A 23,910-nucleotide genomic window follows, 5' to 3' on the forward strand; every position below is an offset into this window, starting at 1 on the left:
CCCTAAAGCCTCACACACAGCTGCTGGGTCACCTTTGAACCCACGCCACACAAGCACAGACTCAAAACAGGGAGGCAAAACACTCTTTGTCATTGTCTGGGCTCCGACAGACACCTTGGGGGCAGTGCGGGCTGCGGGGCGGCGCCGGGCCGTGTCCCACGCAGGTCACCAGGGGTGCAGGGTCGGCACCCCAGCCCCGCTGAGCCCCGGTGTCCCCCAGCCCCGCTGGGAGCCCCGTCCTGTCCCCGCGGCGGGGCCCCAGGGCAGCACCGCGACCCCCGGCCCGAGCCCCGCGCAGCTGTCGCTGAATGGGGCGGCTGTGGAGCGGCTTTTCCCCGCGGTGGCCGGGGCAGAGCCCGGCCGGGGGCGGGGGGGCCCGCGGGGCTGCACAAGGCTCCCATTATCCAGGGGTAATCACCCAGCCCAGCACGGCCCGGCCCCTCCGGCAGCCCGGGGCAGAGCCGGGAGGAGCACAACAAACCCCGCCAGGTGCTGCGAGTTGCCCAGAGCCAGCCACGCGGGATACTCGGCCCCGGTGTCCCTGCCCTGTCACAGCCTGGTTCCGTGCCTCAGTTTCCCCGGGGTCAATCAGAGCCGGGGGGGTGGTTGTTGGAGGACAAAGGTTTTCTTCCCCTGCAAAGCCTTTTCGCTTCTCCATTCACAGGACACTTGACACTCACTGATTCAGGCTCATCACACTCGAGGACAGACCCAGGGGCTGCCCAGACTCCCAGGAGCTGTGACAGTGCTCTCCTCCCGCTCCCAGCCCAGAGTCTCTGAACTTCTGCACATCCCTTTGTCTCCTCCACTTGCTTTCCCCGCAGCATTCCTGTTCCTGACAGCAGGGGCTGCATCCCTCCGACCCTCCCTGAGGGGCTGCAGGATCCCCTGAGCCACAGCATTCCTTCTGGGAATGCCCCGGCACCTCTCCCACCTCAGCCCCCTGTGCTGGCCCCCGGCCCCAGCGCTGCTCCCTGGCCGGTGCCATGCAGCGGCGCTTCCCAAGCCCTCCTCCTCCTCCTCCTCCTCCTCCTCTGCATGCCTGACCAGCAGCCCCCCCCCAAGACTTTCCCAGCCAAACACACTCAGTGATTCATCGGAAATGATTAAGTTTTTTCCCCAGGAGATCAGTTGCTTAAAATGGCAGTGCCGGGCAGTGATAAGGCTGAGAGCCCTCGTGCTGCCGCTGGACAGGGGAGGCCTCCTCCCTTTGCTGGGAAGAACAAGTGCAAGGGAGCTGTGCCATCACCCACAGGGCGCTCAGGAGCTGCTCTCCGGCCTCACAGCCGCAGCTTTGGGATGCTCTCACACCTCACGGCAGGAGCTCCCTGGCTGTGGTGGGGAAATCCACCCTCCGAGTGGGTGCCCCGGGCTCAGGGAGTCCCTGACAATGTTCTCCCTCTTCCCCTCCCTCCAAAGGGCAGGATGCAGCACCGGAGGAGCCTCGGGCTCTGCTCTCCTCGGAGCAGGGAAAGGGATGTTCCACTCGGCACAAAACACCCTCAAATGCCACCCCGAGAGGGAAGGAGGCCCGCGGGAAAGCATCCACCAAAGTCAAACAAACAAAGCGGGAGAACTCGACTGACACACCCCTGGGTGCATTTTGTCCTGGGGCTAACTTTTATTCCGCGTTAAAAATAAAGCAGAACGTTGCTCAGAAAACCTCTGCAGAAAATTCCCAGCGCTTGGAAAGGGCAGTGCCACTCCCTGGGGAAAACAGGCTGTGGAGCGTGCCACCCTCAGAGAGCCCCCTGCTCTCGCTGCACGGCTCTGCCTCCAGCTGGTTGGGCTCAGCCTGCTTCACTTTGAAGAAAACCTGTGCTTTTGTCCCCCCCTAAACAAACGAATGGTTCTGGGGAAGAGGGGCAGGATTTGAAAGCAAGGCATGAACAGAAGGCATGAAATCACCCCGCTGCGCTGTGTGTGGCGCCCAGCGGGCTCGGGGACTCTGCGTGGGGAGCGTGGCAGGCTGGCCACCTTCATCTTCCCTCCCTGCTGCCTCATCTCACGCCTTCTTGTTTATCTGCTTGCTTAATGGATTTGGCTGCAGTCCCCGCTCGCAGCGATGCACACAAACCGTGCATGAGGCTCCCATGTCGCAGTCCCACGCACACAGCTGGGGTGGGAAAGTTGGGAAGCAGAGGTCTGGCTCCACCTGAGGCACAGAGCAGCTCCCACAGCTCTTCATCCCTGGTGGTGGAGGGAATATTGGTGCCCGGGCCCCTGCAGCTCCCATCCCTCTCCTCCTCCATCCCTCCTGCCACCTCTCAGATGAGGCTGTGCCTGGGCAGGCAGTTCTGCCCCTGGCTGGGGTGAGGCTGGCACAGCTGCTGGAAACCTGGGATCCACAGGACCCTGCCCAGGGCAGGGCTGATTTCCCGGCATTATCTGAGCACTGCAGGTTGCAGGAATGATCTGGAAGTGTGCAAATGCATTTGCCTCCCTCCTCTGGCTCCTGCTGGCCCTGGCTCTCTGCAGGCAGAGGGGAGCGATGGCCAGCACGGAGCCAGGCCTGGGGCTGTGCATCCCAGCACACAGCGCAGCCCCTTCCACCCCTTCCTGCGCTGCCAGACAGATCCCTGCTGATACGGGGACCTGGGGATGCTGCCAGAGGGAGCTGGCCCAGCGTGGGCTGTGCCTGTGCCTGTCCTGACACGTGGCTCGGCGTGTCCCAGGTGGGATGGGGGACCCTGTGCCTTCCCCAAGCCCTGCAGCTGAGCCCAGACGGGCTGGGGGGGCTCTGTGCCAGCTGCCCCCAGTGAACCCCGGCCAGTGCTGGTGCCAAAGGGCTGGGGGCTGGCACAGCTCTGGTGCCAAAGGGCTGGGGGCTGGCACAGCTCTGGTACTGAAGGGCTGGGGGCTGGCACAGCTCTGGTGCCAAAGGGCTGGGGGCTGGCACAGCTCTGGTACTGAAGGGCTGGGGGCTGGCACAGCTCTGTTACCGAAGGGCTGGGGGTTGGCACAGCTCTGGTGCCAAAGGGCTGGCACAGCTCTGGTACTGAAGGGCTGGGGGTTGGCACAGCTCCAGTGCTGATGGACCCTGCTCCCTGCAGGTCTCCGGGGTGGATGGAGGGCAGCAGTGCTGTGCAGAAGTCTCTGGCTGTGTCCACCCAGGCCTGCCCCTCTTCACACAACACCGCCAGGGCCGAGAGCAGCCCCACTCCCCGGGGAAGGGGTGGGATGTGGGCCAGCTCTGAGCTTTCCCACACGGCCCGGGATGGGCCAGCTGCTCCCCTGCCACTGCTCCCCTCACCCTCGGGGCACCTTCTGCCAGCCCCTGCTGCTGCATTTTGGGGGACTCCACGGCTCACACAAGGCTTTGCACTCTGGGAACCCTCCTGGGCTGTCCAGCCTTTGGCTCTCTGCTCCTTGGGCACCACAAAGCCACTTTGGGGTACCCCTGCCCCGTCTCTGTTCGCCTCTGGGAGCCCTCTCCGAGGCCCACGTCCTCCAGCTCAGGAAAACGCCTCCTTCCAACCCCCTTCCTCGGCTTGGCTCCCAGCGGCTCCTTTGTGTCTCCCCTCTCCTTCCTCTGCTCTTGTGCAGGGCCTTTCTGTGGGGATTATTAACCATGGCTACGGGGCCTTTGTTCAGGAGGGGCCGCGAGGAGGAGCGGGGAGGGTGGAGGAAGGAAGGACAGGAGCGGAAGGGGGGAAGGAAGGTAGGGGGGGGAAAGGAAGGTGACATCTGGATTTCTCTCGATTTTTGGAGCAGCTGGCCGGGGCTCAGCGGATGCGGAGCGGTGGCAAAACCCCAAAAAGGAGCTGAGCTGGCAAGGGCCACTCACCCAGCCCAATGCAGAGAGCTCAGCGTGCTGCCCTGGTGATGGTGCTGCTGGCAGAGGACAGAAGCAGCACCCCAGGGCTCCAGGCCTGACTTTGAGGACGGGTTTGTGGTGCACAGGGGCGGCGGGGAAGGCTGTGGAGCCGTGCAGCCCTTCCCTCACTCCCTGCCTGGTGAGCTGCGTGCAGGGAGGATGGACAAGGACAGCTGGAGCACGCCTGGGAGAACCTTATCCAGCTGAGAGCCGCTGCCAAGGCAGGGGGAGAAGGAGCCCTCGGCCCAGGACTGGACATCCTGGGGGTACAGGAGCCCCAGGGCCAGAGCAGGTGCAGCCCTGGGACAGGGCGTGACAGCCACGTCCCCCGTCACTCGCTCACGTTCAGCCGGGCTGCTCACGTCCGTGTGCCAGGCTCCTGTCCCAGCCTGGGAGCACTGCAGGCACGGAACGAGGGGCAGGATTTGGGGATGGGCGCTGACGGGGTGGCTTGGGGAAGCCAGGAGCTATTTATAAACCATCCTTTTCCTTGGGAGCACTTCCCAGTCCATCTCCCCCAGCAGCGGCCGGAAAAAGGCCCCATTGTGCCGGCGCCGGCTGGGACAGGGCCGGGCACTCGCCCACACAATGGGGCAGATGATGGCCCCGGCCCGGCGTGCCCTGCCCAGGGGACAGCGAGGGGTCCTGGCCATGCTCATCCAGCACTTGCCAAGGCCACAGCTGCCCGGAGGAGCGGGCAGGAGGAATGCCCTGTGCTCCCTGGCACCCGGCTTCTCTGGCTCCCTGCTGCCAAGGAAGGGAGGAGAGGGCAGGATGGGGACGCAGCATCACTCCCTGGGCTTGCCTGCAGGGATCTCTTCCTCCTGGCTTTGTCTGCAGGGCTCCCCCAGGACGGCTCATTAGGATCGTCTGTGAGAAAGCCTAAGCAGAGATTAGCCCCGGGCAGGCCCAGCTTTGGGGGAGCCCCTCTTGCAGGGGATCCCTTTGGAGGTCCCTGGGGAAGGTTCCCTGTGGAGAGGGGTGGGGACAGCCAAGGACTGGCTGGGATAAAGCAGCAAGCAGGGCACAGTGCTCGTGTCACATCCCCACAGCAGCAGGGACACGATGGAGCACCAGAGCCCAGGGGAACAGTGGGGCTGGGCTGGCCAAAGAGGAATTTCTTCTCGCAGGACTTTCCCATGGAAGAGGACTTGTCTTTCCTAGGGCTGTCTGGCCGGGCTCCAGGAGGAGATAGATATCCCAGCTCCCATGGTGGGGAGCCCTGCAGAAACACGGCGAGCAGCCCTCGTGCTCCTGCTCTTGCACAGGGCTGCAGGCTGGGCAGAGGCAGGGGAGGCCGTGGCTGCTGGGGACACAGGGCCGGGCTCCCTGCAGCTCCAGATCCTTCCTGAGGGCCGTGCTCAGCGGCCTGGGGCCGTTCCCTGCCCACGGGGTACGTGCTGTGGGGACTCCATCACCTGCCCCTCCAAGGCCAGAGGAAGCGTGAGCCACAGCTCCTGGAGCGCAGCCCGAGTGTGGCCGGGGGATTTTCCGGAGCGGATGCAGCGAAATGAGCCATTGTTCCTGCCGGGGCTGCAGGCGCCCGCCCCGCCTGCCCAGCGCTGCCCAGAGCTGTCCTCAGGGCAGCCGAGGTGAGGCTGCTGGCACTGCCCAGCACCACCGTGCTGCCCGCCTTGGCCCGGCTGTCGGGGCTGCCACACACCCGGATCCGCAGGGGAGGCTGCCCTGGGGATGGTCCCAACAGCTGGGAGCACACTGGGAGTGCTGGAGTGATGGCAGCACGACCCACACTCCAGAAATTCCCTCAGCGTGTGCCAAAGGAACAGCAGAGGCAGGCAAGATGCTGGTGCTGGAGAATCCCCCCTTCTCCAGGCAGCCTGAGAATCCCTCAAGCACTGGTGCACCCAGCCCTGGAGTGGCTGCCTGTCTCCCTCTGCTTCCAGACAAATCCAGAAGGACTCAGCACCTGCCAGGGCTGAGGCACTGCCTGGAGCTGGCGTCCTGTGGCTGCTGTTTTTCTGGAACACGGGGTGAGCTCAGCAGCGGGAAGGCAGCTCGGAGCCAGCCGTGATGCTGCAGCCCCGTGGCCGGGCTCGGTGCCAGCACAGCCGGTGCTGCCCAGCCCGCGGTGCCCAGGCAGGGCAGGGAGTCACACTCGTGCCGGGCTCTGCGCTCTCAGGGCTGCCTCTGGTGGTCGCAGAGAGCAGCAGAGCTCTGCCCTGTGCCCGGTGAGGCTGATGAGGGGAGGGGGCTCACAAGAGGGGTCCTGTCCTGCTGCCAGCCCTGCCTGGGCACAGCTGGGAGGGCAGTGGCATCATCCCAGACCTCCAGCAGGTGCATGAAGAGCTGGGGGGACTGTCCTTGTGAGGAGGGGTCCCACCCACACCAGGCAGGCACCTTGGTGGGGAGCTCTGTGTCCCCGCAGAGCCCCAGGAAGGGTTTCCATCCAAAGCCCCGCTCTACTCCAGCCAAATCACCGTCCCAACCTGAACTGCTGCCAGGCGTTCCCAGCCCCCTGCACCCCTCCTCGTCCCTGTGCCTCTCTCCTGCAGGTCTGCACGCCCTGGAGCTGGACATCCTACCGGAATGAGAGCTGGCAGAGCTCCCCTCCATCCCGCGGAGCACGGAGAAGCCCCGCCATGGAGCCGCGACCTCTGAACGCTGCAGCCGCTGCGCCCCCGGCCCGGCCGGAGCCCCCCTGAGCCCCCCGGGCATGGCAGGGGCTGGGCAGGCACCAGGAGCGGGGAGGGTGGGGCAGGTGCACAGCCGGAGGCAGGGAATGAGTGGAGCACACCCAGCCCTTGGCTCAGCTCTCTTTTCCCTTCTCCTGTTTGGGAAAGCACGAGAAATCCAAACATTACCATAAATGCTGAAAGCATCCTGGCTCCGGCACTCCCTGGGGATCCAGGCGCCCGCTGCCTCGGAGCCACAGGGACAGGGCTGGCGGGGCCAGACAGCAGGACAGAGCCCAGCCACGGACAGACAGACAGACATGGATGTGCCACTGTGTGAGCCCTGCTCAGGTGACCCCAGACCCCTCTGGGGCTCCTGCCTCGCTGCCCGGGGTGTGGTGCTTCCCTCCTTGGCCCCACACCGGCCAGAGCCTCCTGGGCTGCACATGGCTTTCCCATGGGTCATCATCCACTGCGCTCGCCCTCGCCTTCCTTAAAAAGCCTTGGGCTCAGAGCTGGATTTTCCTGAACTTGTCATCACCATCAAGGCAGCAGGGCTGGACCATCCCCTGGGGCACGGCAGAGCAAAGGCCGGAGGCTTTGACAGCCCCACGCCCTGGCGGGGGTCCAGCAGGGAGGGCAGGACCTGCTCCAGGGCTGCAACCTTGGTCTGAGCCACAGCCGTGGCTTTATGTTCAAACCTCCTGCAGGAAACTGCTTGTCCGGGTGACCCTGGGCTGACTATGTCCCAGACAGGCCCAGGGGATCCCGCTGGCAAGTGCACACCGTCCCTGTGCCAGGGCTGAGGCTGGCACAAACTCATCTCATGCGCGGACCCTGTGCAGGGTGGAACCAGGGTGAGGGGGCTGATATCAACCCCTGTCCATCCCGTGCACTCTGCCTGCCCTGTTCTGCCTCTGAACTCCATCCCATCACTCCATCCCTTGTCCCAAGGCCCTCTGCAGCTCCGCTGGAGCTCCTTTAGGGACTGGAAGGGGCTCCAAGGTCTCCTCCTCCTTGTCTTCTCCAAGCTGGACACCCCCAGCTGTCCCAGCCTGTCTGCAGAGCGGAGCTGCTGCATCCCCTGAGCATCCCTGTGCCCTCCTCTGGGAGTGGTGGGACAAGGGGGAACGGCTTCCCTCTAACAGGGGACAGGCTTAGACGGGATATTGGGAAGAAATTCCTCCCTGTGAGGGTGGGCAGGCCCTGGCATAGGTTGCTCAGGGAAGCTGTGGCTGCTCCATCCCGGGAAGCATCCAAGGCCAGGTTAGAGTGTGCTTGGATCAGTCTGGGATATTGGAAGGTGTCCCTGCACCTCTTTTCCTCTTACTGTAGCGGTCAGGCAGATCCACTGCCACAAAGAGATACAGAATTACCTGGACAGTCTTCATTCCGTAATTAAAAACGGCCAAACCCGGTGTCGCCCGCGGTGAACCGATCGGTCCGGGCGAGCCGGCGCTACTGGCCCTTTAAACGGACGGCAATGGGCGTGGCCAAGCGCCTGCCTCCGTTGGAAGCCCCGCCCCCGCCGCGCCCTCGCCACGCCCCCGCCGCATCCTGCGAACCGGCCAATGGGAGGCGAGCCCAGGCGGAGCCCCCTCCGCTGATTGGCCCGCGCGCCGCACGGCGGCGGCTGCCAACATGTCTGCGCCCATGGCGGAGGGCTCCCGCGGCTGAGCTGCCGTACGGGCCCCGCGGGGACCATGGACGTGCTGCTGGCGCTGCTCCGCGGGCTGCGCCTGCTGTTCGACCTGCTGCTGCTGGTGCTCGACCTCAACTTCTTCCTGGTGTCCTCGCTGGTGTCCGCGCTGCTGTGGCTGCTGGCCGCGGCCTCCAGCCTGCCCGCGGCCGCGGCCGCCGCGGTGGTGGCGTGCTGGGATGCGCTGGTGCTGCTGCGCGGCTGCTGCGGGGCCATGGAGGGCGTGCGGGCCGCCGGGCACCTGGTGTCGCACCTGGTGTCGCACCTGGCGCTGCGGGCCCGGGAGCTGGCGCAGCGCGGGCTGGGCGCCGTGCTGGGCTGCGGGCAGGCGCTGGGCCGGCAGCTGTGCGAGGCGCTGGCCATCGGCACCAGCCTGCTGATGTACCTGGTCAACAGCCTGGTGAACGTGTGCCTCATCGGCGCGCAGAACCTCTTCACGCTGCTGGCCGCCCTCTGGGACTCGCTGGCCGGGCCCGTGGTGAGGGTGGCCGAGCTGGTGGCCGCCTTCCTGGCGCACGTGTCCAGCGGTGCCATCGCCGTGTCCATCCTGCTGTGGTCGCCCTGCCAGATGGCCTTCGAGCTGCTCTGCTCCGCCACCGACCTCTTCATCAGCGTCTTCTTCGTCAACGTTTACGGGCTGGGCTTGCTGCTGCTCATCGTGGTGGTCGGTGCCCTGGTGTTGAACCCCGGGCTGCTGTGGACGCTGACGGGCTACCTGCTGGGCTACCTGCACACGCTGCCCTCGCTGCGCCGCCTGCAGCGGGACGCGTGGCGCCTCTACCAGGTGGCCGTGCTGACCCTGGGCGTGGCCATGACCTCGCAGCCCTGGCGCAGGCTGGTGGACTGGATCCTGCAGGTGACCGACTGGAGCCTGCAGGTGACCAACTGGAGCCGGGGGGGCAGGATGGTGAACCAGGGCAGCGAGCAGCGCCGTGCTGTGGCTGCCCCCAGGGCCCCGGCCGGAGGCAGGGTGGCCCCGGGCCAGCGGCCGGCCGAGCAGGAGGAGCAGCTGGAGGCAGAGCAGGGCCCGCAGCCACGGCCGGCCCTGAGCCGTGCCGGGGCAGGGCAGCGTCACCACACGGCCAGGGAGGAAGCGGGCACATCCTGGTGGAGAGCCCCGAGGAAGCAGCAGCTGAACGGGAACGCTGAGGGAACCCCCGACAACGACCCCTGGGCGCTGCTGAAAGAGCAAGAGGAGCGTAAGAAATGCGTCATCTGCCAGGACCAGACCAAGACAGTCCTGCTGCTGCCCTGCAGGCACCTGTGCCTGTGCCAGGAGTGCACAGAGGTGCTCCTGCAGCAGGACATCTACCAGCGCAACTGCCCCCTGTGCCGCCAGATGATCCTGCAGACCCTCAACGTGTACCTGTGAGCCCACGGGGGGCTCGGGCTGTTTTCCCAGGAGGGCAGGGGCACCCCTGTCTGCGCTTCCCAGGGCTGCCTTGAGCAGCTTCCAAAGAACTGTGGATGGTGCTGGAAGGGCAGAACGCTGTGGGGTGTCTGCTGGTCACATTTGCTGCCTAACTAGGTTGTAGCTCTTGCTAGCAAGCACAATACTGATCTCTGCAGCAGGCTGGAAGAGTTGCCTGGTTTTTTGTTGACAACTTTTGCTGTTTCAGGGCCTGTTGCCTCGAGCCTGCAGCCTGAGATCCAAAGCGGAGCGCAGCAAAATGCTCTGGTCTCTCCTAGCCAAAGCTGATGGGAAGGTTAAAGGCTGTGCTCTCCTGGCAATCACAGGGGCTGGTGCAAGGCAAGGGAACTTTTTTCCCCAGGGTCTCACTAGAAAATGCCCTGGCAGGCTGCATCCAGGCCTGTTTCCTCCTCCCACCATCAAAGTGGAGGAGCTCTGTGGGAAAAGGGAAGAGTGCCCTGTTTGCAAAGGCCAGGGAGAACAAGGAGCACACTTGAGTTCTTTAGTGTTTGCTGACCCTGGCTCTCAGCTGGAGAACAGCTCTCTGGGGTCCTCCATCACCCCAGTGGCTTTGCTTTTTGAGGGATCTCGCTTGCCAGGACAGCGTGGAGCTGTGATGAACTCGGGCTCCCTGCAGAGCTCAGCGTTGCTGCTGTTTCCACGCATCACCTATGCAAGACTAGCGAGCACACGTCAGGGTACCTGCCCGGGGAGGCTGGAGGGAGCCCCTCCTGCTGCAGGGCTGCTGCTGCTGCTTGGGGAGCTCGAGGAGTGGCCCCCCAGCCAGTGCTCCCAGCCCTGGCAGCAGCAGCAGCCCAGGTTTGAGCCAAGGCTGGAGAATCCTCTCCAAAAACCACACGTTTGCAGGCTGAGAGTGCCATGGAACAGGGAGGGTCACTCCAGAGCTTGCTGGCTCCTTCCCAGGCAGGGCTGGCGAGAGGGGGGAACTCTTTGGGAGGAGAGGGAGCACCCCAGAGCTCCTGGGAGCTCACAGACATTCCAGCTCCAGGCGCAGTTCCTGCACATCCGTGGAAAACTGCGGATCTGCAGTCGTGCACGTGGAGCAGTACCAGGACCACGGATACCTTGGGTTAGGGCAGGGCTGTACTGTTGTTTTGTCTTGTTGTCTGTCACCAATGTAGCTATTCTCATTCAGAAGTGTCCCCTAAAGTCCAACGAGGTCATCCCATCCTGGCTGGGGCAGGCCTGAGATGGCTCATCCCAGCTTGGGCAACCAGCACCATTCCAAGAAACTGCTGGGCTGCAAGAGGGCCTTGCACTAAAAAGCTTTTCCTTTTCCAGCTGCTTGCCTGAGGTCAGCCACACGCCACAGCCAATTTTGGCTGGAGCCAAACCAGAGAGAGTCTTGACTCTGGACTGCAAGCCAAGAGCCTGAGGGCAGCTGGCATGGTTTTCCTTCTATTTTCCTTCTTGATTAGCAATTTAAGCCAAAACAGAGGCAGCAGAGAGGCCAGGCTGTGCTGGGAGATGCCTCTGAGCTGTAAAGCTGAGCTCTAGCAGGGAACTATCTTCTTGTTGAGTGGCTTTGCTCGGAAAGGCACCACCAGGGCTGGTTGCTCCCACATTTCCTGGGACCTGGAAGGATTCCCTGGGCCAAGCCAGGCTCTGGAGCACTAATGGGTGTTAGAAGAGCTCTAAAGCTGCTTCCACTCCATTTCAAAGAGATGCAAAGCTCCCCATTACTCAACCTCTTATCCCTGTGCCTCCCCGCACACTTCCCTCATTAATGTTTGCTCTCTCCAGCCACCAACACTTGGGAGCAGCCAAACCCTCACCAGAGTGTGAGGCCAGGCTCTGGCTTGTCCCAGGCACCTGCAGCCACTCAGGAGTGGGATTGTGGCCCTGCCTCTGCCCACAGGCAGCAGCATTCCCGTGGGACCAGCTCATGGATCAGGGGGTTCCCCACATGAGTTACAGGGTGGAGGAGGGAAGGGACGCCTCCCCAAAACTGCAGTTTGTTCCCTTAACCCCTTTTTTTTAATTATAATTATTACTATTCTAGAGTCACGCTTGTTTGTTTAGGGCCTGTTTGCTGTTCATAAGAGAAGGCTTTGCCTTAAGTTTAACTCTTTGCACTATGGACTAGGTATTGAGCAGATTAAAATCTCCTTTACCAAAAGCTGGGCGCTCCCTCGTTCTTGGGAAGGTTTTTTGGGGAAAATGTGTGTTTTTATCTCCTTTATCCACCCCTGGACTCCAGGGAAAGCCCATCACTCCCCACAAAGGATCAACATCACCTGCAGGCTCAGGGGTGTCTGCTCACAGAAAAGCAGTGCCTGGGATACCCTGGAGCACAGGGAAAATCCAGCAGCCAGGAGATGAATTTACACCCAAACCCACTCTGGGTGGGCTCTTCAGAGGTGACAGCCCCCAACTGCTGCCCTGCCAACCCACAGCAGGAGGAGATGGTTGTGGATTTACCATCCCAGGGGACAGGCAGGAGGGGCTGGGGTTTCCCAGAGTGTTCCAGGCTGGCAGGAACACGCTGGGACGTGTTCATTCCTGTTCCTGCACCTACCTGGTGCCTCAGTGTCCTGTGCCAGGCTGTCCCCGGGCTGGAGGCAGCACAGGGCTGGGCCTTGCCTTGCAGAAAGGCTGTGGCAGGCTCAGGATTACCATGAGCAGATGCATTTGCTGCACAAGGAGCTCTTCCCTGGCTCGCATCTGAGCCCCTGGCAGGTTGCTTTGTGCTTTTAAGCACTCTCTGCTTCCCTCATAAATTGTTTGGAAAAATGGCTCAGGACCCTGATGGGCAGAGACTCCAGGAGTCCTGGCTTGCCCTGCCCTGGCAGGACCACGCCAGCAGAGTGGCTCATTTTAATCAGGATGGAAACCCAGAGAGGGGAGATGGGAACTGCTGGGAGGCCAGAAAGAGGCAGATAATTGCTCAGGCACAGGCAGGAGGGCAGTGCTGGCAGATGGGTGATAAATGGGCAAACTGAGGCCCTTCTCTTGCTCCCAGGGTGTGACCCGAGGCTGGCTGGGCACCTGGGCAGGCTGCAGAGGGGCAGGTGGGTGGGATCAGCAGGGAGATGTCTGCCGTGCCCTCCACAGGCAGGATGCTCCCAGCCCAGCACCCCCAGGAGGGGATGGGAAGGGTTTGGGCCACCTCAGGCCACTGCAGCCGAGCTTTCCCAGAGAGGACAGGATGTGCAGGACACAGCCCTCCCCCGGGAGCCATCCTGCACACTCTTGGCTCAGTCTCTGCCCAAACAGCCAGCAGTTGCAGGAGGAAAATGCAGAAATGCAGCCACCTCCCTGCTAATGGACACGGCCCGTGAGCCCTGCCTGCCCTGGCACTTTGGGTTTTGGTGCAGGGCTGCACAGCCTGGGCAGCAGACACGCTCACAGACCCTCCAGGGCAGGGGATTTGGAGTCCTCGGGGTATTCCCTGCACCAGAACGTGCTTGGAAAGCTCCCACACGAGCCAAGCAGGCTGCTCGCAGCTCACCAAAGCGCCGAGACCCTTCCCCAGGGAGGGAGGAGCGTGATGAGCCCAGTTCAGGAGCACTGGGCTCCGGCAGCCGGCTGAAAGCAGGAGCCCCCGGGCGCTGGGAAATGCCTTTGTCAGGCCAGCTGCAGCTCCCCCGCCCTGCCGAGGGGCTGCTCACAGCCCGGGGACAGCGCGGCTGTGGCACAGCAGGAGCCGGGAATGATCCCGGCCGGGAGGGAGGGAGGGAGCAGGTGAGGATCGGCCGCAGAACCACGGGGGGCCTTTGGGCTGCTGCCTGCACCAGCCTGGGCTCTCATTAGTGCCTCATCAGCTCCCTGGACACAGCAGCGGTGCCGGTGCCTCGCAGCCCCCCAGGGACTCGGAGGGGCTGGGGCGGGCGGGGACATCGAGGTCACCCAGGCCAGAGCAGCTTGCACGGTTCTGGGGACAGCGGGGGTCCAATATCGCAGTGGGGGGAGGCTCTGCTGCCCCTCTGAGCAGCCCGTGCCAGGGTTTGATCAGCACAGCTCCATCCCTGCTCATCGGGATGGACTGAGTGTGGAGGAACTGGTCCTTCACCCTCTCCAGGGCATGAGATTCTCCCAAGGACATGCCTGGAGGAGCCAGTGTCTGCTCTCCTAAAATCCAGGCTGATGGTCCTTTTCTTGCCCACCCCACCCCCACGTGAGCAAGGATTGTCCCCTCCCCTGCCATTCCCAGGCTGAAGGTCTCCTTACCAGGTCAGCAGTCCTGAAGATGTCTGGGAGTGCTCCCTGCACCTCGTCAGCGATGAGGCCTCTGAACCTGGGCCATAACCAAACTTTTGGGTGGAGCAGGAGCCGTCCTGCTGCTGCTGGGAGTCACCAGGCCACCTCCAGCACTGGGGGCATTTCCACGCTCTGACCCCACAAGCACCGTGCAGCTGTAGGGTCTCAGAGATGATCCAGTTGATCTCTTTAATCTCTGGTGCCTTGCTGACCTCCTCAGGTGACCTTGGAGCGTACCAAGGACACCGGTGCCGCTCTGAAAAACGGCACTGATATTTATGTTTGTTTCTAAAAACCCACAAAGCAACCACAAAAACCTCAAAAGAAACAACAGAACAGCCCAGCTGCCTTCTCTGTCAGCTGTACTGCAGTACCTGTGGGCCCAGCTTGGCTCTTATATAGGCTTCTCGCTTGCCCTGGCTGAGGGATGCTGGCCCCTCCCTAACCTCAGCTGGAACGGGGTCTCCAAGCTCTCCTAACTCAGGGGGAAGCTGGCAGAGCCCAGCAAAAGCAGCTGGAGCTTACTGGGAACTTGTCAAACTCTCCCTTTGCCTTTCCTTGCCCTCTTCCTCATCCCTAGGCAGCAGCAGACACCCTCACGTTCTCACACCCCCTGATCCCAAAGTGTCCACACAACCAAGAGCAGCCCAAAGGAAGCAGAGCCCACAAACTGCTGTGCCAAGCCCTGTGGCTGCCTGTGCTGACCGTGCTCCCCCACATCGTGACAGGGAGCAGGGAATGCTCCCAGCCCCCCACACACCTCGTACAGAAAATTCCCTTTCCTCCTCCCGGAATAGCCATCGATCTGCTCTGCGGCGCTGTTTGCCCCCTGAGCGGCTCTGCTTACAGAAAAAGCCATCTCCAACCCAAACAGAGGCTTCCGCTGCAACCCGACCCGGGGCTGCCTGCGGGGCCTGCGGGGCTGCTCCAGCAGAGCCCCTCTGTCCCCCCAAGGGGCACAGGGGGTCACCCCTGCTCCCAGCACCTCCACAGGACCCCACGGCTTGGGGGTGGCCCAGCAGTGACGTGTCCCGGAGTGGGGTTCCCCTCGAGGGTGGCACAGGGGTGTCCCCACGGCTGCTGCAGCTCCCAGCTGAGCAGGGACCGGGCTTTGCTCACCCCCATGGGCACAGCTGCAGTTCTGGGGGTCCAGCCGGCACAGAGGGGGGGCACTGGGGGATCCGGGGCGGGGCAGGGGTGGCTGTCCGGCTGTTTGCGGGGTTCCTGGGCTGGGGGGCACTGCAGGGTCCTGCTGGCACGGCCAGGAGAAGAGCCGGTCCCAGCTGGCACCCCACAGCCGGGCAGGGCAGCATCCCAAGCCCATTAAGAGGTCCGGCCGCTGGCCAAGAGCCCCCTCCCCGGCCGCTCCCCTCAGGGACCTATTTTGGGCAAGGAATGAGGAAGCTCTTCATTCCCCTGCTAAAAATAGCGACCTTTCCCAGCGGCGGGTCAGCGCTCTCACACTGGGGCGGGGGGCGGGCGCGGGGGGTCCGCAAGCCCCGCTCGGGGACCGAGGGGCCACCCCCGGAGCCGTGGCTCTGCTCGCCCCGGGCTATCTGCTCCCCCGGGGTGGCCCTGACAGCATCGGGACCCTCCCACCCGGCGAGACCCGGTGCTCGGGGGGACCCCGGGGGTGCCCCCGCCGCGCTCCCCGCTCCCGAGCCTCGGGGCGGCGCCGGGGCTGTCGCAGCGCCGCGCTCACGGCTCAGCGACGCCGATGCCACCATCTAGCGGCTCCCGCTGGCCCCACGGGTCTCATCCCGGCACGGCGGCCCCGGCCCGGAGCCCCCGGGCAGGGCTGCGCTGCCCCCTCCGCCCGCGGGGGTGCCAGGGGCGCACAGGCAGGCGGCACACGCGTGGCTGAGCAGCCCTTTATTGAGGGGAGGGACGGGACAGGACCCTCGGGACGGGACAGGACCCTCGGGACGGGCTCCTGGCCCCTCAGCCGGGCTTGCCCTGCCCTGGCACCGCGGTGGGTGCCCGGAATGACAGCGAGCTCTGACACCGCGCTGCTCCAGGGGTGCCCCCCACCCTCCCCGCGATGGCACAGGGAAGGTTTCTCTGCCCTGGGCTGGGCAGGGGTCTCGCTGCCCCGGCTCCCACCACGCCGGAGGCTGGGAAGGGGCACCTGCCCGGCCCCACCCGCAGCCGAGGCGGGCTCAGGCGAACACGGCGGAGTTCTGCCAGTAGGAGTAGACGAGGAAGCCGGTGAAGGTGCTGTCCGTCTTGACGCTGGCGTAGAAGCCGATGTAGTCCCCCACCCCCACCTGCACCCACACCTCGTCCTCAGGCTCCAGGCGGACCAGGGTGCCCCCCGAGAGCGAGGTGGGCTTGGGCCAGTTGCCGTAGTACTGGAAGAAGGAGGCGATGGAGTGGCCGTTCTTCATGATGTCGAACTGCAGGCTGGTGCGGTACACGGTGGCGTGCACGGCGAAGTAGTAGAGCCCCGGCACCTCGCAGGTGAACTTGCCCGTGGCCGGGTCGTAGTGGCCCTGCTCGTTGATGAGCACCACGTCGAAGAGGATGGGCTGGTCGGCCAGGGGAGGGCTGCGGGACTCGGAGCGCTTGGCGCTGAAGGCGGAGCGGGGAGCCACGGCGCACTCGCCCTGAGCCCCCTTCTCACCGTGCAGCCCGTCCACGCCGGGGCTGCCCATCTCCCCGCGGGGACCGGGCACTCCTGGGGCAGGCAGGAGGGGACAGGGTCACCTCTGACTCACCAGCACAGCTCCTACACCCCTCCTGCCCAGTCCCAGTTCCACCAGGGATTCCCTGCCACAGGCAGGGCACTGCGTGGGGCAGCAGAACAAGAGGGGAGGGCTGGGGGTGTAATTTAGCACAACATCAACAAAATCGTTGGAGAAACCCCTCACAGGCTGGGAGAAAGCCCGGCCCAGGAGCCAGGGCAGGGATGATGCAGTTCCTGGTGGTCCCTCCTAAAGCAGGGCTGGAAAAGAGGGGCGGCATCGGGGATGGGGACAAAAGCAGCTCTACCGGTGACAGGGAGCTGCTGCCTCTTACAGGAGCACAGGGGCACCGCAGGCAGGGCCAAAGGGGCGGTGGTGGCATGGGAGGGGCGCTTCTGCAGCATTCATTCTCCCTTTGGCACTTTGTGCCAGCGTGCAGACTCACCCCCTGGCATGAGGGTCCCCCCCAGGGGCAGGGAACGGCAAAGCCCCTCCCCAGCTGGGATCTCTCCTTTCTTACCAGGAGGGCCCATCTCGCCCTTCTCCCCCGGCATCCCTGTGGCTCCGTCCCGGCCATCTCGTCCGTCTCTGCCCGGCAAACCCTGGCCCCCATGCAGGCCCGGGGTGCCTGGGATGCCCGGCTGCCCTGAGCACAGCCCAGGGATCTTGTTGTCTTCGATCTGCAAGGACCTGGTGATGAGCCCGAGGAGGAAGAGGAGGAAGAGCTGCTTCATCTTGTCCTGGAGGGGCTGGAAGGGGCAGAGAAGGATCACAGCTCTGGGGACCACAGTGAAGAGGGTTGGGAGTGCTTGGCAGGGAGTGTGGGGAGTCAGCAGGGGACGTTTCCCCCTTTCTTTTCCCTTTACCTTTTGGGCTGCTCCCCTCAGAGAGGCCCCGGTGCTGCCTGCACCTGCCACAGCATCCGCACGGCCCGTGTGCCATCACATAATCCTGCACCCCAGCACAGCTCAGGATGGCTGTGGGGTGTGGCTATAGGGCCAGGGGCTGTGGCTATAGGGCCAGGGGCTGTGGCTATAGGGCCAGGGGCTGTGGCAGTGCCTTGGTGTGCGTGGCTGGGGGCTCTTTGGGGTGGGCACTGCCCCGTCGTGCCCAGCTCTGGCGGAACGGGCAGGGGGATTTAGGGCTGTCAGCTGGTGAGCTCTGAGCGTGCCTGGGGCGGGGTTATCTCCTCTGGGGGTTCGTGCTGGGGCGGCAGCCCGGAGAACGCGGGGCCGTGTCGCGGCCCTGCCCTTGGCAGCATCCCGGCTGCCGCGGCTCCGCTCCACCCCCGGCCGCTCCCCGGGGCACGGCTGGAGCATCCCCGGCCGCGCCGGACCACCCCGCTGCCGGGACCACCCCCGGGACCACCCCCCTGCCCGGGCTGCCCCCGGCCCTTCCCACGGCAGCGCAGCGAGGGCTGAGCCCCAGGGCCAGCGCTGGCCCCCTCCCGGTGGCCTTCACCCAGAGAAGCTGCTCTCTTCCCCGTCAACGACGGCAACAAAGAGGAAAAGGAGGAGAAAAGTGTCTCTCCTCCGCCCAGGCGCCGGAGGCAGGGAGCCAGGGAGTCCCAGCTGCCCCCGGCTGGGTATCCCCACTCACTGCGATCCCGCCGCTCCTGTCCCGGACCTCGCTGCTCGCTGCTGTGCAGGGGCTGCGGCTCTTCCTGGCCCCTGGGCTCTGACGAAGGCCCTGAGAGAGGCAGCCTCTCCACCCCCCCTCCTCCCCACGTCTCTCCTCCCAAACTCCAAAGGAAATCAAGGGCCTTGGGAGCCAAAAGCTACAAGACAAGGGGAAAAAGAAAAATAATCCCATGATGTCGGAAGTGCTGTGAGCAGGGGGAAGGGAGGGCACTGCAAACAGCCCGGCCGAGGACGGGAGGCACAGGCTGTGAACCCACCTCAGCTGGACAGGGCCGGGCACCCGGGCAGCAGGATGGAGGGCAGGAAAAACAGGGAGAACAGGCAGCAGAGGGAAAGGAAACAAGAAAAAGGCTGAGGAGGGGAGGAAATCCAGCAAGGCATAGAGAGATGGAGTGGCAGAAAGAAGAGGCAGCTCTCAGGGTGTGCGGGTGCCCTGAGTGGCAGCAGAGCAAAGGGGATGGCAGAACACACCAGTGCCAGCAGTGCCAGCCCTGGGAGCACCCAGGGGAAGCGGTGGGAGCCGTGTGGATGGTCCCAGCATGTCGGGCTGAGTGTGCCGGGCAGGTGGAAGCGCCGGCGGAGCCGCGCTGTGCCCGTGCCAGGAGGCAGCGCTGACCCCGGCGCCGTGGAGCACGCGGAGGAGCTTTCGAGGCGCTCCCGGCCGGCCTTCAACTCGTTCCAGCGCCGGGTGCATCCAAGGGACACGGTCACACGCTGGCCAAAGGGCGGGCCTGTGGCTGCGGGGTGTCCCCGTGCCCAGCAGCAGCTGGGACATGCAGGGGTGGCCTCAAACCCGCTGGGCTGGGGGGAGCGGCAGAGCCGTGCTGGGTGCAGGGGCAGAGCGGTGCTGGCACCAGTGGGTCCTGATCCCAGTGGCCCCAGCCGGGCTGGGGATTTCCCCACACGCTCAGGGCAGTGGGAAACACGATGGCACTGCTGGCTCTGTCCTCCCCATGCCAGAGCCTGCAGTGGAACAGGGGACATTGCCAAATGTTCCTCCCAGTCCTGGATACCCACGGCCAGGCTGGGTGGTGGCAGGGAGCCGCCTTGTCTCCTCTCTCCCAAGGTGTGAAGGGACTGTTGTTTTTGGCCAGCTGGACACTGGTTTGTGGCCATGGGTGTTGCCAGGCCTGTGGCTACCAGAGTGGCCTTCAGCCAGCTCAGCCAGCAGGGCCACTGCTCTTGGTGGGGCAGGATCCCTTCCCTGCACCATGGGGCCACCAACTGGACCCCCTCTAAGACCCACCCATCTCCCAGGCACCCTGCAAGCCCCCAGCCTAGTGAGGGCACAGCCAGCTGCTCACTGTGCCCTGTGCCCTTCCATCCCTGCTCAGGCCCCCCACGCCATCCCTGGCTTCCCTCCCTCCACCCATTCCTCAGTTTCCCTGAGGATCTGGCAGCCCCCACACACAGACCCCAAATGAGTCACCTGCTCCACTGGCTTTGTCAGCTGCTCACGCTGTTTATTCTGCTGGCTTTGGGGCTGTGGGGCACGGGCAGCCCTGGGCTCTTGTGCCTGCAGCCTGGCTCACCTCTGCCCAGCCGTTTGGGGAGCATTAGCCCTTTCCCTCGTGCCCCTCCAGCCTTTCCCTGTGGGATGTCACCTGCTCTCTAGGGAAATGGAGCTGTGGGCAAGCCCATGGCACCCAGGCACCAAGCCGAGCACTGGGCAGAGGGGCTGACCCCAGGGCAGGCGAGGGCCACGCCAGCAGCTGGGTATTTACAGCAGGAACAGCACAGGAGGGACATTTGGGGTGGGGAGGGTGGCTTCAGCCCCGGCTCCTCTCCTCTTGCCGGCTCAGGGCTGGAAGCACTCTACGGGGTCGCTGGAGTCGGGCAGGATGTTGCAGTTGATGGGCCAGAGGATGCCGAGGAGGCCGAGGGACTGCTGGCAGCGCAGCTCTGCCGCCAGGCACACGGCGCGGCAGGGCTGCAGCACGCCCCCGTCCGGGGTGCACTTGGGCACGAAGAGGCTGCAGATGAGCAGGCGGAGGTGCTGGTAACACGCCAGCTCCATCAGCGTCTGCGGGACAGCGCGACAGCGGCGTCAGCCCGGCGGGCTGGGTGAGGGCAGCCCCGCGGGCAGCCCCCGGGCAGCTCACCTGGTAGTCCTGCAGCACCTCGGCGGCTCCCTCCTGGTCCGGGATGGCCAGCCAGATGTTGGGGAAGGAGGTGGCGTTGTAGCCCAGCCCCAGGCACATCTCCACTTCCACGGGCTCGCACACAGACCCTGCCACAGGGAGAGGGGATTGTGCCGGAGGGCTCGGTGGGGCTGGGTGCTGGGGGGGCACCCAGGGGTGGCACTCACCGAAGGCCGGGTAGGACACCCCGGTGCAGTTCAGCTCGTCAGTGCCATCGGGGCAGTCGTGCCAGCCGTCACACACAGACTCCAGCGCCCGGCACTCGCCGTTCCCGCAGGAAAACTCGGCGGGGCTGCAGGTCTCTGGAAGGGGAGAGGGCAGGGCATGGAGCCAGTGTGTTCCCATGCCGGCCACCCCTGTCTGCTCTTCTTGGTCACTGGCCAGGGGATCTGGCAGATGCAGCTTAGGGAGGTCCCAAATTGCCTGGGTTTCCCCAGAAAGTCCTCAGGTCATGGATCATGCCTCTGTGCAGGTGAGCCCTTCCAGGTCACATCCCCACGGCTATGAGGTTACAGGGTAAATCAGGTGAGAAGGGGTCCTGGGGGGCTCATGCTCTAAGCAGGGCCAGCTGTGGAACAAGAGCTGTTTTTCCCAGGTTTTTATCCAGCCTGGCCTTGAAGCCCCCCAAGGATAGAGGTGGCACTACCCACCCAGGGCAGCCCATGCCCCCTCTTGGCTACCTACTCTCCGTGGCATTGCGGGCTTGGTAGGTGGCAAAGAACCCCTCATCTGCAACTCCCTCGTCCGCCACGAAGAGGACGGTCATGACATGCCGTGAGGAGGTCAGGGTGGGCGGCACCTGGTGGCCGCAGAACCTGCCGAGGTCATGGGACGAGGAATGGGGTCAGGGGGCTGCCCAAAACGCCGCCTTGTGGTGGCTCCTCCCCACCAGCCAGCCCCGTGCCTCAGTTTCCCCAGGCCAGTCCCGGCCCCCGTGTCGCCGGGGTGGCGCAGCAGGCCTGGGGGTGCCGGGTACCTGCCCATGAGGCTGGCAGTGCCCGTGCCCGCGCTGTCGTGCACCTCCACGAAGTCGAAGCTGCAGTCCTCGTGCGACTCCAGGCTGAAGTTGTGGAAGTGCAGGTCGATGACGTGGCCCAGGGGCACCGAAATCTGCCAGAGGCACAACTGCGGGGCAGGGGGGGCAGCCGGCGACACCCGTGAAGCTGGGCAGGGGCACCCCCCAGCTCTCCCCGGGGCGGGGGCTGCCTTCCTCCCTGCCCGCCCTCACCCTCACCGTGCTCCCGCAGCACCCCCTCTCTCACCTGCTGGTGTGGGTATGGCTGGGGGTGGTTCGGGGTGGACAAGTGTCCCTCCAAGGCGGTCAGCTGCCCCCCGCATTCTGGAGGGACACAAGCACACGCTCAGATTTACCCCTGCCCCTCTCCCATCCCCGGGCGCTGTGGGGCCCAGGGGCTGCAGGTGAGGCTCTGTCCCGCCCACCTTGGTGTTTCAGGCTGCAGTTGGCCTCGTCGCTCTTGTCCGTGCAGTCGTGGAAGCCGTCGCACACGAAGCCCAGCTGCAGGCAGAGCCCCCGGTCGCACAAGTGCTCGTCCCAGGCGCAGCTCTCTGCACGCAGCCACAGACACCCAGGCTGGCGGGGGGTTCCACCGGGCACCCTCCCCTCCCCGCTGGCTGTCCCCAGTGCCTGCCGGCAGTGAGGGACCCCGGCGGTGCCCCGGGCACTCACTCTCGGCGGGGGCCACAGCGCGGTAGCGGGCGCTGAAGCCCCGGGCGCCCACGCTGCTGTCGGACACGAAGGTGACCCGCAGCCGGTTGGAGTCGGTGTTGAAGGTCGGCGGGGCCACGTTGCCACAAAACCTGGGGAGCACAGCAAGGGCTGGCACCGCTCGCTGCTCCCGCCCCACTGCACTGCCCCCGGGTGTGAGGAGCCCTACCTGGCCGGGCTCCCCCGAGCTGGGGCAGGGGCTGTGCCGCCGGTGCCCTGCTCTTCGTAGAGCTCCAGGCGGTCGAAGAGGCAGGAGGCCGTGCCCTCCACGCTGAACGTCTCCATCCTCAGCTGGATGGCGAGGCCGGCGCCCACCTCGATGTGCCAGATGCAGAGGGCGTTGGGGGGGTAGGGGCCGGGGTAGTTGGGGGAGCTGAAGGAGCCCTCGGGGCCCCGCAGGGTCCCTCCGCAGGCTGAATGAGGAAACAGCGTGGGCATGAGCTGGAGCAGGGCACCCCTACCCCACAACACCGCCCCACCCGGGACTTACCCGGTGCTGCGGTGCGCGCCGTGGGCAGCCAGCTCTCGGTCGGGGTGGCAGCGGTTTTGGGGGCCGGGGGGTCCCTTCGGATGGGTGCTGTGGTGGCGGTGGCAGTGCCACGGACGGGCAGGGCTGTGGCCGTGGCGCCAGGGGGGTGTGGGGATGTCAGCTCTGTGCCCAGGGAAGAGCAGGGATGCTCAGCCTCGGCAGGGAGGGAGGGCTGCGGTGCAGGGAAGGGGCTCTGGAAGCCCACCCAGCCCTGGGCTCCCCCCTCACCCGCAGGTGTGCAGCTCCCACACGGCTTTTTCAGGGACAGAGATACTGCCAGATCCCACATGGAAATCCCCATCGCATGGGGTCATCCTCTCCCCACAGCAGGCAGACCCCCGGGGTGTCCTTTGGGTGCTGCTCTCCTGCTCTGAGCCGGTTCTGGGTCCCCCACCCCGCCACAGCCACCTCCCAGCTCGGCACTCACGGTGGATGACGATGCCGAGCAGGAGGGCGATGAGGAAGAGCAGGATGATGCTCATCAGAGCCACGCAGAGCCAGGTGAACTTGCAGTCGGCGCGGTACCTCCAGCCCACCTGCGCCCAGAGCTGCTGGCCTGGAGGCGAGGACAGCGGGCAGAGCCGAGCCATACCCCACCTCCCTGCTAGGCTGGCTCAGCCCTCGCTGCCCGCTTGTCCCCGCGGTGCCAATGTGTCCCCAGGCAGCCCCAGAGCCCAGCACCCCGCTCCCGCGGCCCCGTGGACAGGGGGTGTGTACAAACCCCCAGGCTGGTACCGAGGCCGTCCCGGCGCGGCGCGGGGCCGGTCCCATCCTTGTCTGCCGGGTGCTCCACTCTCGGTGCCTCCCGGGGCTCCTCGCCCTCGAAAACGGGGTTGCAGAACTCGGTCTGCGGGACAGAGAGCGCGGGTGGCACCCTGGGGACCCGCGGGTGGGCACGCAGGGACCATCAGCAGCGCCCACACCCCCAGCCCTACCTTGCTGCCGTCCAGAGCCTCGGGGCAAAGCGTGATTTCGGTGAAGTCTTTCATGGCAGCGGGCGGTTCCCGGCGCAGCCTGGCTAAAATCCTGCCCAGCGCCCCGTGCCCCCCAGCCCCACCGCCAGCTCCTCCCCAGCTGCCCCCATGGGCCCCGGGGCGGCGTGGGGACCCCTGCTCCGCGCTCCGGGCCGGGGGTGGCGGCAGTGCCAGCTCTACGCGTGGCAGCCCAGCTCCGGAGCCCACCCGAGGGCCATGCCCGCCAAGCCGGGAGTGCGGGGAGCCCCGGCAGGCAGCAGCCCCAGTCCCCTCGGCAGGCCCCTTCCCCCTCGCCCCGTTAATCCAGCTCAGCTGAGGATGCCGAGGTCAGGCTCTGGCACGGAGAACCAGAGTCTTAAAGGGGAACGAGTGCTCGCACCCATCCCGCTGCGAGCCCACCCCAAGGGACCCTGCCGCAGGGGTCCCCACTCGGGA

At 65.1% G+C, this 23,910-nt stretch overlaps 3 protein-coding genes across 3 annotated transcripts; 1 reads left to right on the top strand and 2 right to left on the bottom strand.

The window, feature by feature from the left end:
- Positions 1 to 8,053: 8,053 nt before the first annotated feature.
- Positions 8,054 to 11,700, top strand: RNF26 (ring finger protein 26). The gene has a single exon (XM_063417865.1). It carries the CDS (start codon positions 8,154 to 8,156, stop codon positions 9,519 to 9,521), a length of 1,368 nt encoding a protein of 455 aa, XP_063273935.1. The 5' UTR covers positions 8,054 to 8,153; the 3' UTR covers positions 9,522 to 11,700.
- A 3,938-nt stretch (positions 11,701 to 15,638) lies between these two features.
- On the bottom strand, positions 15,639 to 18,292 carry C1QTNF5 (C1q and TNF related 5). Its single transcript, XM_063417970.1, has 3 exons — positions 18,065 to 18,292; positions 16,986 to 17,214; positions 15,639 to 16,458 (listed from the first exon to the last, which is right to left on the bottom strand). The coding sequence occupies exons 1-3, from the start codon at positions 18,275 to 18,277 to the stop codon at positions 15,941 to 15,943; spliced, it is 960 nt and encodes a 319-aa protein (XP_063274040.1). The 5' UTR covers positions 18,278 to 18,292; the 3' UTR covers positions 15,639 to 15,940.
- A 1,270-nt stretch (positions 18,293 to 19,562) lies between these two features.
- On the bottom strand, positions 19,563 to 23,564 carry MFRP (membrane frizzled-related protein). Its single transcript, XM_063417933.1, has 13 exons — positions 23,437 to 23,564; positions 23,237 to 23,348; positions 22,929 to 23,057; positions 22,463 to 22,624; positions 22,142 to 22,385; positions 21,934 to 22,064; positions 21,687 to 21,812; positions 21,509 to 21,585; positions 21,223 to 21,371; positions 20,931 to 21,061; positions 20,414 to 20,548; positions 20,208 to 20,335; positions 19,563 to 20,128 (listed from the first exon to the last, which is right to left on the bottom strand). Exons 1-13 carry the CDS (start codon positions 23,488 to 23,490, stop codon positions 19,904 to 19,906), a joined length of 1,803 nt encoding a protein of 600 aa, XP_063274003.1. The 5' UTR covers positions 23,491 to 23,564; the 3' UTR covers positions 19,563 to 19,903.
- Positions 23,565 to 23,910: the final 346 nt, after the last annotated feature.

This window comes from Prinia subflava, chromosome 22 (assembly GCF_021018805.1).
Source record: "Prinia subflava isolate CZ2003 ecotype Zambia chromosome 22, Cam_Psub_1.2, whole genome shotgun sequence".
Classification (NCBI taxonomy): Eukaryota; Metazoa; Chordata; class Aves; order Passeriformes; family Cisticolidae; genus Prinia; species Prinia subflava.